This window comes from Erinaceus europaeus, chromosome 10, assembly GCF_950295315.1.
Source record: "Erinaceus europaeus chromosome 10, mEriEur2.1, whole genome shotgun sequence".
Taxonomy (NCBI): Eukaryota; Metazoa; Chordata; class Mammalia; order Eulipotyphla; family Erinaceidae; genus Erinaceus; species Erinaceus europaeus.
Genome location: NC_080171.1, coordinates 17,561,594 through 17,576,493, shown reverse-complemented (window position 1 = coordinate 17,576,493; position 14,900 = coordinate 17,561,594). Strand labels below are relative to the sequence as shown.

Below are 14,900 nucleotides of genomic sequence, written 5' to 3'. Positions count from 1 at the left end.
AGTCAGAGATTCCTGTTTCCTCGTTCAGGTCTCTCTGCCCTCTGCATTTGTCTGTATCTCCCTGATTCAAGGGTTGGGACATGTCATCCACTGCCAGTTTTTCTGAAGAGTCAAAAAAAAAGGGGGATAGGTGGTGGCTTCCCTGGTTGAACGCCTATGTTATAATGTGCAAGGTCCCAGGTTTGAGCCCCTGGTGTCCACCTTCGAGGGAAAGCTTTGATGCCAGGCTGGCCACTTCCCCAGGTGCATGCTCTCTGGGTTGGAGAGAACTTGACCGAAATCAGCCTGGGCTGCTACTAACTCAGTGACATGGGAGATAGATAACTTAGGAACTCGTGACAATGTGGCAATGCAAAAGGATCTATTGATCAGAGAGCCAATGCTTTTATAGGATAAAACTGGAAGTGGCAAGTTGGAAATGGAAATGGCTAGGAAAGGGGGTGGAGAAAGGCAAAAGCACGCTGGGAAGGTGGACGCTTCCTTAGCAACTGTTACAAGGGTTTTAACTGGTGGGATTAATGTTCCCCTGCAGGCAGGGCAGGTCTCGAGGTAGAAAGAAGATAGATCAGTGGGATGGGTCGGGATCTTTCAGGCAAAACAATGATTATGTAAATAGGCCATAGCATCAGCAATGCAGGATGGGGGGGGCTAACTTAATGCCCAGCACCTCATGAGCGGTGAAGCTGGGCTGCAGGTGTCTGTCTCTCTGTCTCTTCCTCTCTACCCACCCCCTCAATTTCTGTTTCTATCCAACAATAAATAAAGATAATAAAATTTTTTAAAAATGCCAGTCCCCACCAATGTGTCCTGGGGCTCCGCTTCCCCAGAGTCCTACCCTACTAGGGAAAGAGAGAGGCAGGCTGGGAGTATGGATTGACCTGTCAACACCCATGTTCAGCGGGGAAGCAATTACAGAAGCCAGACCTTCCACCTTCTGCATTCCACAATGACCTTGGGTCCATACTCCCTGAGGGATAAAGAATAGGAAAGCTATCAGGGGAGGGGAGGGGATTTGGAGTTCTGGTGATGGGAACTGTGTGAAATTGTACCCCTCTTATCCTATGGTTTTGTCAATGTTTCCTTTTTATAAATAAAATATTTTTTTAAATGTCAGCAAAGTCACTGCATGTCCCTGGGACAGAAGAAAGCCATCACATCACCAGGACATGTTACCTTCCTGAATGCCCTTGCTCTCTGGACATTCGTATGCCGGGAATTCTCTCTACCAGACACTCAGGCAATTTAAAACCCAGCTACAGCTGGAAGTTGTTGGCAGGGATTGTAGAGAGGATTTCACCCAGGTTGCCATTTGCCCAGAATCCCCTTCTTCAATCACAAGTCTTTTATTTATTTATTTATTTATTTTCCCTTTTGTTGCCCTTGTTTTTTTGTTGTTGTTGTAGTTATTGTTGTTGTTATTGATGTCATCGTTGTCAGATAGGACAGAGAGAAATAGAGAGAGGAGGGGAAGACAGAGAGGGGAAGAGAAAGATAGACATACCTGAAGACCTGCTTCACTGCCTGTGAAGCGACTCCCCTGCAGGTAGGGAGCCGGGGGTTCGAACCGGCATCCTTAGGTCTTTGCGTGCGCTTAATCTGCTGCGCTACCACCTGACTCCCAGTCACAAGTCTTATTGACAGATACAGTGTTAATCACTAGGCTTTTGAATAGGGATCATTAATAGCAGGTGCCTCTGGGAGTAGAAATGATGTGGGTAGGGTTGCTATGGTTTTTCCCTGTACATTAGGCTTTCTGGACTATGGCACTTTGACCTTTCTGGGCCCCAAACACTGCTGTGAGTAGATGGCCTGTGTGTTGTCAGACGTTTAGCAGCATGTCAGGACCCTACAAGCTGTATGCCAGCAACCACACTCCCTCCCCAGCTGTCAGAAATGTCTAGATCCAGTATTGAATATCTTTTGGGAAACAAAGCCACTTCTGATTGAGAACCATTGTTATATATGCTTCAACTGTGTTTGATTTTCTTTCTTTCTTTTTTTATTGTTGTAGTTATTATTATTGTTGTTGTCATTGTTGGATAGGACAGAGAGAAGTGGAGAGGGGAGGGGAAGACAGAGAGGAGGAGAAAATGATAGACACTTGCAGACCTGCTTCACCGCCTGTGAAGCGACTCCCCTGCAGGTGGGGAGCCGGGGTTCGAACCGGGATCCTTATGCCGACTACACTACAGCCCGACTCCCTGATTTTCTTAACTGTGTGCTCACAGTTTGCATAATTAAACATTTAGCTTAGGCCATGAGTCAGAGGAGGAACCATGGAGCTTTGGAGAAGAAGCAGAAACATGAAGGAAAGAACACATAGGAAATAGCTCACTTGCATAGTGTGCTGCTTTGCCAAGTGCCCGACCCAGATGTGAGTCTAGCCCCCACTACACTGAAAAAGGCTTCTGCACTGTGCTATGTCTCTGCTGCTTGGTCTCTGTCAAAAGAGAGGAGTGAGGAAAGAGGGAGAGGGAGAGAGAGAGAGAGAGAGAGGGAGAATATAATAATGGATGGAGCTGGGGGTAGGAGAAATAGCATCATGGTTAGGCTAAAAAGGCTTTCATGTCTGAAGCTCCCAAATCCTAGATTAATTCCAGCAGCACCAGCCCCAAGCCCAACATGAGCAGTGCTCTGGTAAAATAAACCAATCAAACTGGGGGAATAGTGCAGCCCTAGGACATAAGACTTGCTGTGGGGGCTGGGTGGTGGCGCACCTGGCTGAGGGCACATGTTACAGTGCACAAGGACCTGGGTTCAAGCCCCCAGTCCCCAACCTGCAGTGGGAAAGCTTCATGAGTGGTGAAGCAGGGCTGCAGATGTCTCTCTGTCTCTCTTCCTTTCTCTCTCCCCTATCCCCTCAATTTCTGGCTGCCTTTATCCAATAAATAAATGAAGATAATTAAAAATTTTTTAAAAAGACTTGCCTGTTACCTGAAAGCAGAAGTACACTAGAGTTTGCAGTGAGTACCTCCCTAACACTTCCTCTCCACTATTCCAAGCTTTGGGTCCATGATTGCTCAACAATTTGTTTGGCTTCGTATGTTAACTCTCTTTTCAGTCACCAGGTTCCAGATGCCACCAGGATGCCGGCCAGGCTTCCCTGGATTGAAGACCCCACCAATGTGTCCTGGAGCTCAGCTTCCCCAGAGACACACCCTACTAGGGAAAGAGAGAGGCAGACTGGGAGTATGGACTGACCAGTCAATGCCCATGTTCAGCGGGGAAGCAATTACAGAAGCCAGACCTTCTACCTTCTGCAACCCACAATGACCCTGGGTCCATGCTCCCAGAGGGATGGAGAATGGGAAAGCTATCGGGGGAGGGGGTGGGATATGGAGATTGGGTGGTGGGAATTGTGTGGAATTGTACCCCTCCTACTCCATGGTTTTGTTAATTAATCCTTTCTTTTTTTATATTTTATTTATTTATTCCCTTTTGTTGCCCTTGTTGTTTTATTGTTGTAGTTATTATTATTGTTGTTGTCATCGTTGTTGGATAGGACAGAGAGAAATGGAGAGAGGAGGGGAAGACAGAGAGGAGGAGAGAAAGATAGACACCTGCAGACCTGCTTCACCGCCTGTGAAGCGACTCCCCTGCAGGTGGGGAGCCGGGGTTTGAACCGGGATCCTTATGCCGGTCCTTGTGCTTTGCGCCACCTGCACTTAACCCGCTGCGCTACAGCCCGACTCCCTAATCCTTTCTTAAATAAAAATATATATATATATTCCCAAACACACACACACACAAAAAAGACTTGCCTGTGAGAGGTTCCAGGCTCACTGCCTAGCACCAACCTCCAGAGTGGAGCAGTGCTCTGGTTAAAAAAAAAAAAAAAGTGTTTCCCCATAAATTATTACACAATAAAAAATAGGGAAACAAATCAGCAAAGTGGGGGAAAAAAAACTGGATATACATTTTTAAAATGAAGTGGGGCGGTACCGCAGCAGGTTAAGTACACGTGGCACAAAGCACAAGGACTGGCGGAAGGATCCCGGTTCGAGCCCCCGGCTTCCCACCTGCAGGGGGGAGTCACTTCATAAGCGGTGAAGCAGGTCTGTAGGTGTCTATCTTTCTCTCCCCCTGTCTGTCTTCCCCTCCTCTCTCCATTTTGTTCTGTCCTATCCAACAAACAATGACATCAATAGCAACAGTAACAATAAAACAACAAGAGCAACAAAAGGGAATAAATAAATAAATAAATAAATAAATAAATATTTTATAAAAAATGAAAGCTAGAGGAACAAGAGGAACCATATAGTCTTTTAGGGGGGAAAAGGGTTGCTGGAGGGGATGGGGCTCAAACCAGGCTTCATAATATGAAGCTGTGCTTTACCACTCAGCTGACTCCTCAGTCCCCAGAACCATTCTTGACACAAAGGTCCCCAGTAATGCCATGGTCTAAGTTCCAGACATAATCTGCAGCATCCCAACTGCATCATGGCGGCTGCTCTGGCCTCCCTGCCGCCCTCAGTGTGCTTACCATAAGTATCCCTTCATTGAATTGAGTCTCAAGCAGTGTGTTCCTTACAAAGAAAGGCCCAGATGACTTAGTGTCCAGTCAGAGAAATGGACTACCATCCATTTGCTGCCAGTGCTATATTCACTTCTTAGTATCATACATTAAGAGAACTCTAACCAGGGCTGGGATGTGGCTCAGTGGGTAGAATGCAGACCTTACACATGTGAGATCCCGGGTTCTGTCCCTGACACTACATGGGAGCACTAAGAGCTCCTTGGATGGTGGTCTCTCTTATAAAAATACAATATAGGGAGTCAGGCTGTAGCACAGCGGGTTAAGCGCAGGTGGAGCAAAGCACAAGGACCGGCATAAGGATCCCGGTTCGAACCCCGGCTCCCCACCTGCAGGGGAGTCGCTTCACAGGTGGTGAAGCAGGTCTGCAGGTGTCTATCTTTCTCTCCTCCTCTCTGTCTTCCCCTCCTCTCTCCATTTCTCTCTGTCCTATCCAACAACGACAACAACAATAATAACTACAACAATAAAACAACAAGGGCAACAAAAGGGAATAAATAAATAAATAATAAAAAAAAATACAATATAAAAAAATTTTTGGTCAAACCCTGACACCATCTCCTCAGATAATATCTTTGGCCCACCTGCATGTTAGCTGTCAGACTCAGGCAAAAATTAGTAGTCAGGGGCCCCTTGGAATATACCTAAAATAGACCTACTAACTTTTTCCAAAATGGAGACCCCAAATCTCACCTTAGTTTCCAGATTATTAAACAATTTGTTCTTCTTTATATCTTTCTTTTAATTTTTAATTTATTTTTTATATTTGTTTTCCCTTTTGTTGCCCTTGTTTTTCATTGTTGTTGTAGTTATTGTTGTTGATGATGATGTTGTCGTTGTTAGACAGGACAGAGAGAAATTGAGAGAGGAGGGGAGACATAGAGTGGGAGAGAAAGATAGACACCTGTAGACATGCTTCACTGCCTGTGAAGCGACTCCTCTGCAGGTGGGGAGCTGGAGACTAGAACCGGGATCTTTAAACTGGCTGCGGTGCTTTGCACTTAACCTGCTGCACCACCGCCCGATTTCTTCTTTATAACTTAATGCTTTTTCAAATACCAAGTTACAGATGCTACCATGATGCCAACCCCACCAATATATCCTAGAATCCCATCTTTCCAGAGCTCTGTCCCACTAGGGAAAGAGAGAGACAAGATGGAAGTATGGATTGACCTGCCAATGCCCATGTTCATCAGGGAAGCAATGACAGAAGCCAGACCTTCCACCTTCTACACCTCATAATGACCCTGGGTCCATGCTTCCAGAGGATAAAGAACAGGAAAGCTTCCAGTGAAGGGGGTGGGATATGGAACTCTGGTGGTGGGAACTGTGTGGAACTTTACCCCTCTTATCATATGGTTTTGTCTATATTTTCTATTTTTATTTTCTAAATAAATTAAATTTTTAAAAAATGGGCTGGAGAGGTGGCTCAGTGTAGGAACATATGAGACCAACAGTTCATCCCCAGCACCACATAAAAAAGTGAGACTGTGGCTGGGAAATAGCTCACCTGGTAGAGTAGTAGATTTTCATGACTAAGACGCCCTGTTTGACCCCTAGCACATACCAGAGTAATGCTCTGGAAGATCTCTCTCCCTCTCTCTCTCTCCTTCCTACTTCATGTACAACTTTCTCTCTCTCATATGTCATAAAATGAATCTTTTTTTAAAGACAGGGAGAACCCTGGTCTTCTGCACTCTGGTGAGTTTGCAAACAAGATCTGTAACAGAAACTTTACAATGCTTCTCCTGGGAAGAAAAAAAAAGGATTTAGACCCTCCACTAGGCACCCAATTCCTCCGGAACTGACATGTATAGGAGACAGAAGACACTGGGAGATAGCACTATAGGTAGTGTAATAACCTGAGACAGTGGAGGCCCCAGGTTCAATCCCCCCAACCACCCTAAACCAGAACTGAGCAATGTCCTGGTTGGAAAATAATAATAATAATAATAATGACAATAATAATAATAATAAAAGTTAGACTAGACCTCTCAGCCTTCTGACAGCTATCCAGTTCTAGAAATGTAAAAGGCAAGATGCCAGACTAGCTTACATTGTAAACAGAAGTATCTCCAGGCTAGATGTCATAATAGGACAAGTAAGAGGAGAATAGCTAGGCAGGGGGTAGATAGCATAATGGTTATGCAAAGAGACTCTCATGCCTGAGGCTCCAAAGTCTCAGGTTCAATCCCTTGCACTACCATAAACCAGAGCTGAACAGTGGTCTGGCAAAATAAATAAATATATATATATGTGTATATATATGTATATATATATGTATTTTTTTTTTTTAAGGAGGCAAGATTTAGAGAGGGAGAGAGAGCACAGTAGCTGGTGGAGAAACTGAATAATAAGGGGATCTCTCAGAGGTTCAGAATCTTTGGCCGGTACTGGCCTGCTGGTCTTTCCCCAGTGTATTAGTCAGAGCTGTGATTGATAGAAAGAAAATCTTTCTTGAACTGAAATCATCAAAAGGTTTTTTTTTTTTTTTTTTGCCTCCAGGTTACTGCTGGGGCTCAGTGCCTGCACTACTCCACTGCTCCTGGAGGCCATTTTTCCCATTTTGTTGCCCTTGTTGTTATTTTTGTTATTGTTGTCATTGCTGTTGCTGTTGTTGTTGGATAGGACATAGAGAAATCGTGAGAGAAGGGGGAGACAGAGAGGGGAAAAGAGAAACAGACACCTGAAGATCTGCTTCACCTCTTGTGAAGGGAGCCCCCTGCAGGTGGGGAGCCGGGGGCTTAAACCAGGAGGATCCTTACACAGGTCCTTGGGCTTCCCGCCATGTGCACTTCACCCACTGCACTACCGCCCCGCCCCGCCCCTCATCAAAAAGTTTTTAAAGGATCATATTTATTATCTAGTATATCTGAAAAGCTCAGGAGGCAGATCTAGCTCAGGTCACAGCTAGAGTCAAGATTTCCGATGAAGCCAGCAAGACGTGGTCTCTCTCCACATCCCAACTCTGTCTTCCTCCAGCTGGCCAGAATCTCTTGGAAGTTTACAGTTTCCTTGACAGAGTGCAGAGCAAGGCCAAAGGTGGAGGGGCTTTGGCTGAATGGCTTCAGAAGTCCCTTCTCACCTGTCAGTAATTCTTTTTTAAAAAATTGTGTTCACTCATTCATTTATTCATTTGTGAGAGAGAAAAAGGAAGAGAAAGAAGCAGAGCATCACTCTGGTACCTGTGATACCAGGGCTCAAACTCAGGACATCAGGCTCGCGAGTCCAACACCTTAGCCACTGTACAGCCTCTTGTGTCTTCCTGTCTATAAGCAATCCTTTAAGCACTTTCCATCACTGAATGCTTAACCATCCCCAAGACCTTCCCCTATCCTCCCAGCTAGTATCTCACAGGGGAAAATCTGGGGCCCCAAAGGATTCTGCTGAGTTCCCATAAGATCCCACCCTAGGGGGCAACGTGTGCCCCCTGGTGAGGTGCACACGTTGTCACGCACAGGTCCAGGGTCCTGTCTGCAAAGGAGAAGCTTCACAAGTGGTGGACAGTGCTGCATATGTCTCTCTCTCTCTCTCCTCTACCTCCCCTTCTCTCTTAATTTCTCTCTGTCTTATCAAAAAGGAAAAAAGGAAGGGGGCGGAGAGAGTGAAGGGGAAGGTTCTCCGGAGTGGTGAATTCATCACACAGGCACTGAGCCTCAATGATAACCCTGGCAGCAATAAAAATTAAAAAAAAAAAAGTAAATAAATCCCACCCTAGAACAGTGGGGGAAATAGCTCAGTTGTGTAGGTAGACTGTGGTTTTGTTCATGCCTGATGCTCTGTTTCCAGACCTGGTATCACATGTACAGGAGTGGTACTTAGTAAATGAAAGTAAATTTTGTTGTTGTTGTTGTTGTCATCGTCACTGCTAGGGGCCAGGTGGTGGTGCACCAGGTTAGAGCACACATTACAGTGCTCAAGGACCCAGGTCTCACCTGCAGGGAGAAAGCTTCACAAGTGGTGAAGCAGTGCTGCAAGTGTCTCTGTATCTTTCCTTCTCTGAATCTCCCCCTCTCAATTTCTCATTATCTCTCTGTCTCTATCCAATAATAAATACATAATAAATAAATAATAAAAAATTTTAAAAAAGAAATAGCAAGAGAGAGAGAAACCACAGCACTGAAGCTTCTTTCAGTGTGATGGAGGCCAGACTACAAACTGGGCTGTGCACACAGCAAAAACACACGATCTCAGGGAGCTATTTTCCACAAAAATAAATTTGAGAGGGGAGAGATAACCCACCCCAAAGAGGCTGCCTAGAATCATACAACCAGTGAGGGAAAGGAAGCTACTAGGAAAAGCACCCAGGGGTAAGAAGGGGGGAGAACTCCCAGATATTCTATAAGGAGAGCCTGGAGTTGATGAGCTAAAAAGCATGGCCAGAGTGACCCAGAAGGCGTTTGAAGCAGAGAGGTCTTACTGAGGGACTCTTATTAAGATCCCCAGCTTGCAGTGGGGGAAGTAACGCAGCTCTGAACAGATTTACATGCCTGAGCTTCCCGGCCAACCCCCAGCCTCGGTGTTGCATGTGTGTGGGCTACTCTGGCTTGTTTCTGTCTCATGTGAAACTTTCTCATGCTTAATGATTTCTTTTCTTTTCTTTTTTTTTTTTAACCAGAGCACTGTTCAGCTCTGACTTATGGTGGTGCGGGGGAATGAACCTGGGACTTTGGAGTCTCAGGCATTAGAGTCTGTTTGCATAACCATTATGCTGTCTACCCTCTGCCCATGCGTAATAATTTTTTAAAAATTATTTAGAGTGGTCCGAGAGGTGGTGCAGTGATAGGGCTTTGGACTCTCAAGCATGAAGTCCCGAGTTCAATCCCCAGCCAGAGTGATGTCTGGTTCTTTCTCTCTCCTCCTATCCTTCTCAAAAATAAAATCTTTAAAAAAAAAAAAATTTTTTTTTTCTAATTCTTTAGAAAAAATCCTCTGGGGTCCAGTAGGTGGCGCACTAGTAGAGCTTTGGTCTTGCAAGAATGAGCCCCTGGAGCAGGGGTAGATAACATAATGGTTATGCAAAGAGACTCTGCCTGAGGCTCTAAAGTCCCAGGTTCAACCCCTGTCATTACCATAAACCAGAGCTGACTAGTGCTCTGATTTAAAAATACAAAAACAAATAAACAAAAATAAAAACGAGGTCCTCAGCTCCATCCCCAACAATACAATTGCTAGAGTGATGCTCTGGTTCTCACTTTTCGCTCTCTTCTTATAGCTCATGAAATCAATAAACTAACAAAATACTTTTTTTTTTTTTTTTTTTAATCCACAGCTCCTGCTTGCTGGGGTCAATTAAAACATTGCCAGTCCTGGCCTTTAATCCAGAAGGCCTACGTTTCCCTAGACCTAAGTACACTAGACAAGAAAAAAATAAAGGGTGGCCAATCAATCAATCAATCAATCTATCAATAAAGGGTGGCCCAGGAGGTGGTGCAGTGGACAAGTGTTGGACTCTCCACAGATGTTCTGAATTTGATCCCCGACATCACATATGTCAAGTGTGATATTCTTGCTCCCTCTCTTTTTTAATTTTACTTTTATTATTTACTTATTTTACCTGAGCATTGTTCAGCTCTGGTTTATAGTGGTGCAGGGGATTAAACCTGGGACTTTGAAGCCTCAGGCAGGACAGTCACAGGCTTTTTGAATAACCATTATGCTGTCTACCCTTCCGGCTCCCTCTCTATGCCTCCTTCTCTTTCTCAGGAATAAATCAATCAGTCTGGAGCTATATGCAAGAACCGGTTCAAGTCGCTAGTCCACACCTGCAGGAGGGAAGCCTGACAAGCAATAGAGCGGGTTTCTTTCCCCACCCTCACTACTTCCCTTCCTTTTTATTTATTTATTTATTTATTTGATTAATGGTTTCCAGTTGACAGCAACACACAATAGTTTGTACATTCATAACATTTCTCAGTTTTCCACATAACAATTTAACAACTGAACAACTCCTCTTTTTTTTTTTTTTTACTAGGATACAGCTTGTCTCTGGTTTATAGTGGTGCAGGGTATTGAACCTGGGACTTTAGAGACTCAGGCATGACAGTCTCTTGCATAACCATTATGCTATCTATTGCCCCCTCTTAATTTCTCTCTGTCCTATAGAGGATGAAAGGAAGGGAGGGAGGAAGGAAGGGAATGGGCTCAGGAGATGGGGCATTGGACTCTAAAGCATGAAGTCCTGAGTTCCATCCGCAGCAGCACATGTGTTGGGAACATGTGTGAGCCTGATAGAGCTTAGAGAGAACCACCCCCATCTTTGGATGGAGGTCTGAGAAGATAACCTCTTGGTAAGTCTCTCTCAACCGAGGTGAGCATAAGGGGGGAAACTCAGACTTGGTTCTTTCCTTCTTGACTCTCAGGCCCACAGAAACCCCAGTACTTCCCTCCATTAACTGCAGGCCACATAGCTGCAGATTCACTCATTCAAAGTCACCTTCTGATGACAGAAGAACACACCTTATCACACACTTCATCACCCACCTCAGACCCCAGACAAGAGAAATTCCAAACTATATGGCCTTTTGATATCCATCTTCTCTCTGTCTCACCCTACGGGTTTAACCCCTATGCTTCTCTCAGATACCTTTGGATAATTAAGTTGTTTGTGTTATGGAAAATAACTGTCTTGTATCTCATCAATTCCTGTCATACCAACCCCCTACCTTAGGGGCATGCTGACTGTTAAGAAACCTGTAATTTCTGTCATATTGCAACAATAATTAACTTCATTGCTTTTCTATTTAACTCATGTCCACGTTGCTAATAAACGGACTCTAGGATTCTGGGACTCAAGGACTCAGATTCTAGATTCACGCTAAGAGTCCCCTGGTGTCTTTTACTTCATGTCACCCCTGTCGTGAGCGAGAAAGAACCAGCCCCTTACCTTTCCCCTGGAGGACACCCTGCCGGAGAAGGAGAGAGACACCCCAAAACACATGTACCAGAATGATGTCTGTTTTTTTTCCCTCTCTTATCTTTCTCATTAATAAATAAATAAATATATATATATATATATATATATACTTTTTAACCACAGCACTATTCAGTAGTTTAGGCTTATTGTGGTGCGGGAGATTGAACTTGGAATTTTAGAGCTTCAGATGTAAGAATCTATTATTCGCATAACCATTATGCTATTTACCCCCACCCAATAAATAAAATTGTTTTAAAAATTGAAAAAGAAGGGAGTCAGGCAGCAGTGCAGCGGGTTAAGTGCAGGTGGCGCAAAGCGCAAGGACCTGTGTAAGGATCCTGGTTCGAGCCCCAGGCTCCCCACCTGCAGGGGAGTCTCTTCACAAGCAGTGAAGCAGGTCTGCACCCCCTCTCTGTCTTCCCGTCCTCTCTCCATTTCTCTCTGTCCTATCTAACAAGGACGACATCAACAACAACAACAATAATAACAACAATGATAAAAAAAGGCAACAAAAGGGAAAATAAATAAATACATACAAAAAAACTTTTTAAAAAAATTTAAAAAGAAGAAAGGGAAAGGAAGAAGAAAAATGATGTGGAGGAGAATGAAGGTAGACGATGATAATGATTCAGATGATTCAGGTTTGGGGGGCCGGACGGAAGGCAATATTCAAATCACACCTAGCTCCAGAGAAAGTGGATGAGATAGCTTCCACCAACAGTTAGACTGCAACAGCACAGGTGCAGGACCTAAGTTTGGCTGTGGCCGCACTAAACTGGGAAGTGACCCTGAGTCGTCAGGACTACATCTCCCAGCATGCCGTGGAAGAGCTGTATTACGCATGCGTGCAGGTGGTAGCTGGTCCACCTGTGGCCGCGTGGGGGCGCCCGGGGCTTGGCCTTGAGCAAGCCGAGGCATCGCATCCAGTGCAGCGCAGCTCAGCCGGGACCGGAGTTGGGGGCGCGCGAGGAATCTGCCTCTGGGTCGGGGTATCTGGCTGCGAGTCCTGGGTCCACCCACAGTCTGGCAGGACCCCAGCCGCCGCCTTTCTCTGCGAAGCTGCCCTGCTCCCCAGGCGGCAGACACCGTGCAGCGCCTGGAGTACAGCGGCGCGCAGAACCCCACATCCCGCGGCCGGCGGCTCCCCGCATCCGGTGTCCGCCCACGCGGCGCAGCTGCCAGCCCTGAACCGCAGCCCGGGCCTCCCGGGAGGGCCCCCGCTCGGGGTCCTCGGAGCTGCAGGAACCCCGGGGTGAGGGTTTGGGGTGAGGGCGGCGTCTGCAGAGGCGCTCCCTGCTGGGGTGGGGGCAGGGCACCCGGGTCCGAGCGGGAGGGAGTGGGGGGCTCGAGTGCCGGCCCAGAAGCTGCTCCCACACCGAGTCGCTGGGAATCCGGGTTCTGGCCCGCACCCACCCCGGCATGTCGCCAGCCGGCCCCTCCTGGCCGCTTTCCCGGCTGGACACCCGCAGACGTGCCCTGTGCAAAGCTTGCGGCCCCACCCATGGAGGCCCCGGTGTAGGTGTGTAGCCCCAGCTCAAGTCTGAACACCATGTGAGAAGTTTATTCGAACACCTGGGAAACGACAGAGGTGAACAAGATGGAGGCAGGGCTGCTTCTGCCAGGGCGCCCAGGTCGCCAGCCAGGCATGGTTTGCGCGGGTCACTAGGTTCCAGGACCAACCTCCAGCTTGTGGGCTCCCAAGGGCTGTACCCCACCCGTGGCCCCTGGAGCTCCTGTCGCCTCCCCCACTGCCCACTTCCTGTGTTGGGAATCCATGGTGAGGGAGCCAGAGTGAGGAAGAGCCAGTTAAACTCTGGGAGGAGGAGGAAGTGAGACCCTGGGAGTTTGGGGGTGGTGGGGGGGGCTGAGAGGCATAAGTAGATAAGAGAGAGAGAGTACTGGGGGACCAGGGGACACTGCCTCTGCTTCTTCCATCCTCCAGAAACCAAGGGCCTGTCAAACCTGCGACATGCCTCCATCACAGCTCAGAAAAGTTCAGGGAACATCACTTCCTGTGACTGGGCAGTGGCTGCCAGTCTTACGGGGCAAGTTACGGGACTGGCTGGGAAGCAGTGACACCCCGGACGGAACCCCCGGCAACCCAGGAGGCTGGAGAGGTGCTGCCTGGCTGCGTGTGCACCGGGCCGGGTCGGCCTGCTTGTCAGCTGGGGGCAGGCTGGCTGTTGGCATAGGCCTGGTCCGGAAAGGAAGCCCGGGCCCTGCGGGTCTGGGCGCTCACTGAGGCGTACAGTTCTGGCTCTGGACCTGCTGTCACCGCCGCCGCCGCCACCGCAGTCTGGGGCTTCGACTCAGAGTCCAGCACCACCTCTGAGTACTTGATGGGGGTTCCGGGGCTGGGGATCCGAGCCTGAGGAGGCCGCAGTTGCAGACTGGTATAGCACATCGCCTCCTCGGCAGCCTGGAGAGACAACGGTGTTAGAAACCCACTGGACCTGAGGCAGAGGGCCGACCCCTACCTCCTCCTCTCTTCCCCGTTTCCCCAGTCACGACTGACTCACCCTGGCGGCACCTCCAGATGTTGGAGCCTGTTGGTCTGGCCTTGATTCCTGAGACAGCCGTCCTAGGGCAGGAAACAAGGATCAGGTCATTCCTCCGTCCTGCCCACCTAGCACCTGGGCTCTGTGCCCCTCCCCACCGCCAGCTTCCTACCTGTCTGCAGATAATGCAGATTCCCGTACAGTGGGGCCTCTTCCGCCGACTCTCCTGAGCTGCAACACAGAGTTGAGGCAGTGAGTGGGGACTTCTTGGAAAAGGGGGGGGGGGGGTTTTCTATCTCTCCACCCAGCATCTCTGCTGTGCCTTCACTCACCGGTCCTGTCCTGGGGGACTCTTGCTCCGGCCACGAATCCATGTGGACAAGTGTGCAGCCAGGGAGATGAGAAGCAGCAGCGTCACAGCCCCTAAAAGGGCCCACAGTCCCCAAGCCTCGGGGAAGGGGGGGATTCCTGTAGATGCCAGATGTGTGTTGGGAGAGGATGTTGGGGTGGGGGTGGAGGTCATTAACTGCCCGGCCCAGCCCTCCAGGTTCCCACAGCTGGGACAGAGTCCCACGTGACTCCTCCTCTTGCCACCGCCCCGCCCAGCTCACCGCCTTGAAGCCCCTGTGGGTGGCTGGTCTTGACCTCCGTGCAGTTGTTACTGCTGCTCATGACGGCTTGGTGTGTGAGTCCCGGGGTCAGTCTAGCTTCTGATCTGGCAGCTGCTGAAGTCCTCCCTTACTCCCCCCAGAACTCGGCATCCTCAGTACTGGTGGTGGCAAAGTTGTTGGTTTCCGGGGTGGAAGGGAGGAGGGGAGGGATCAAAGACACCGCCCAGTGCCTGCACCTGCACCACCTTGAAGCTCCCAAGCGTCCTCCACCCTCTTTCAATGCCCTTCTGAACCCCTTGGGCCAAGGAGAGGTGCCAACCTACGTGCGCCGTGCCTCTGTG

General features: G+C 48.1%; 1 protein-coding gene across 1 annotated transcript; it reads right to left on the bottom strand.

Annotated features, from left to right (window-relative positions):
* Window positions 1-12,984: 12,984 nt before the first annotated feature.
* SIT1 (signaling threshold regulating transmembrane adaptor 1) lies at window positions 12,985-14,717 on the bottom strand. The gene is made up of 5 exons (XM_007522894.3): window positions 14,560-14,717; window positions 14,281-14,416; window positions 14,121-14,179; window positions 13,970-14,031; window positions 12,985-13,869 (listed from the first exon to the last, which is right to left on the bottom strand). Exons 1-5 carry the CDS (start codon window positions 14,618-14,620, stop codon window positions 13,612-13,614), a joined length of 576 nt encoding a protein of 191 aa, XP_007522956.1. The 5' UTR covers window positions 14,621-14,717; the 3' UTR covers window positions 12,985-13,611.
* Between the last annotated feature and the right edge of the window lie 183 nt (window positions 14,718-14,900).

Coding starts and splice junctions, on each gene's coding strand:
- SIT1 (XM_007522894.3), bottom strand. CDS start 14,620: ATGAGCAGCAGTAACAACTGCACGGAGGTCAAGACCAGCCACCCACAG. Junction 14,417..14,559: donor CCCACAGGGGCTTCAAGGCG/GTGAGCTGGGCG, acceptor TGGCATCTACAG/GAATCCCCCCCTTCCCCGAG. Junction 14,180..14,280: donor AGTCCCCCAGGACAGGACCG/GTGAGTGAAGGC, acceptor TCTGTGTTGCAG/CTCAGGAGAGTCGGCGGAAG.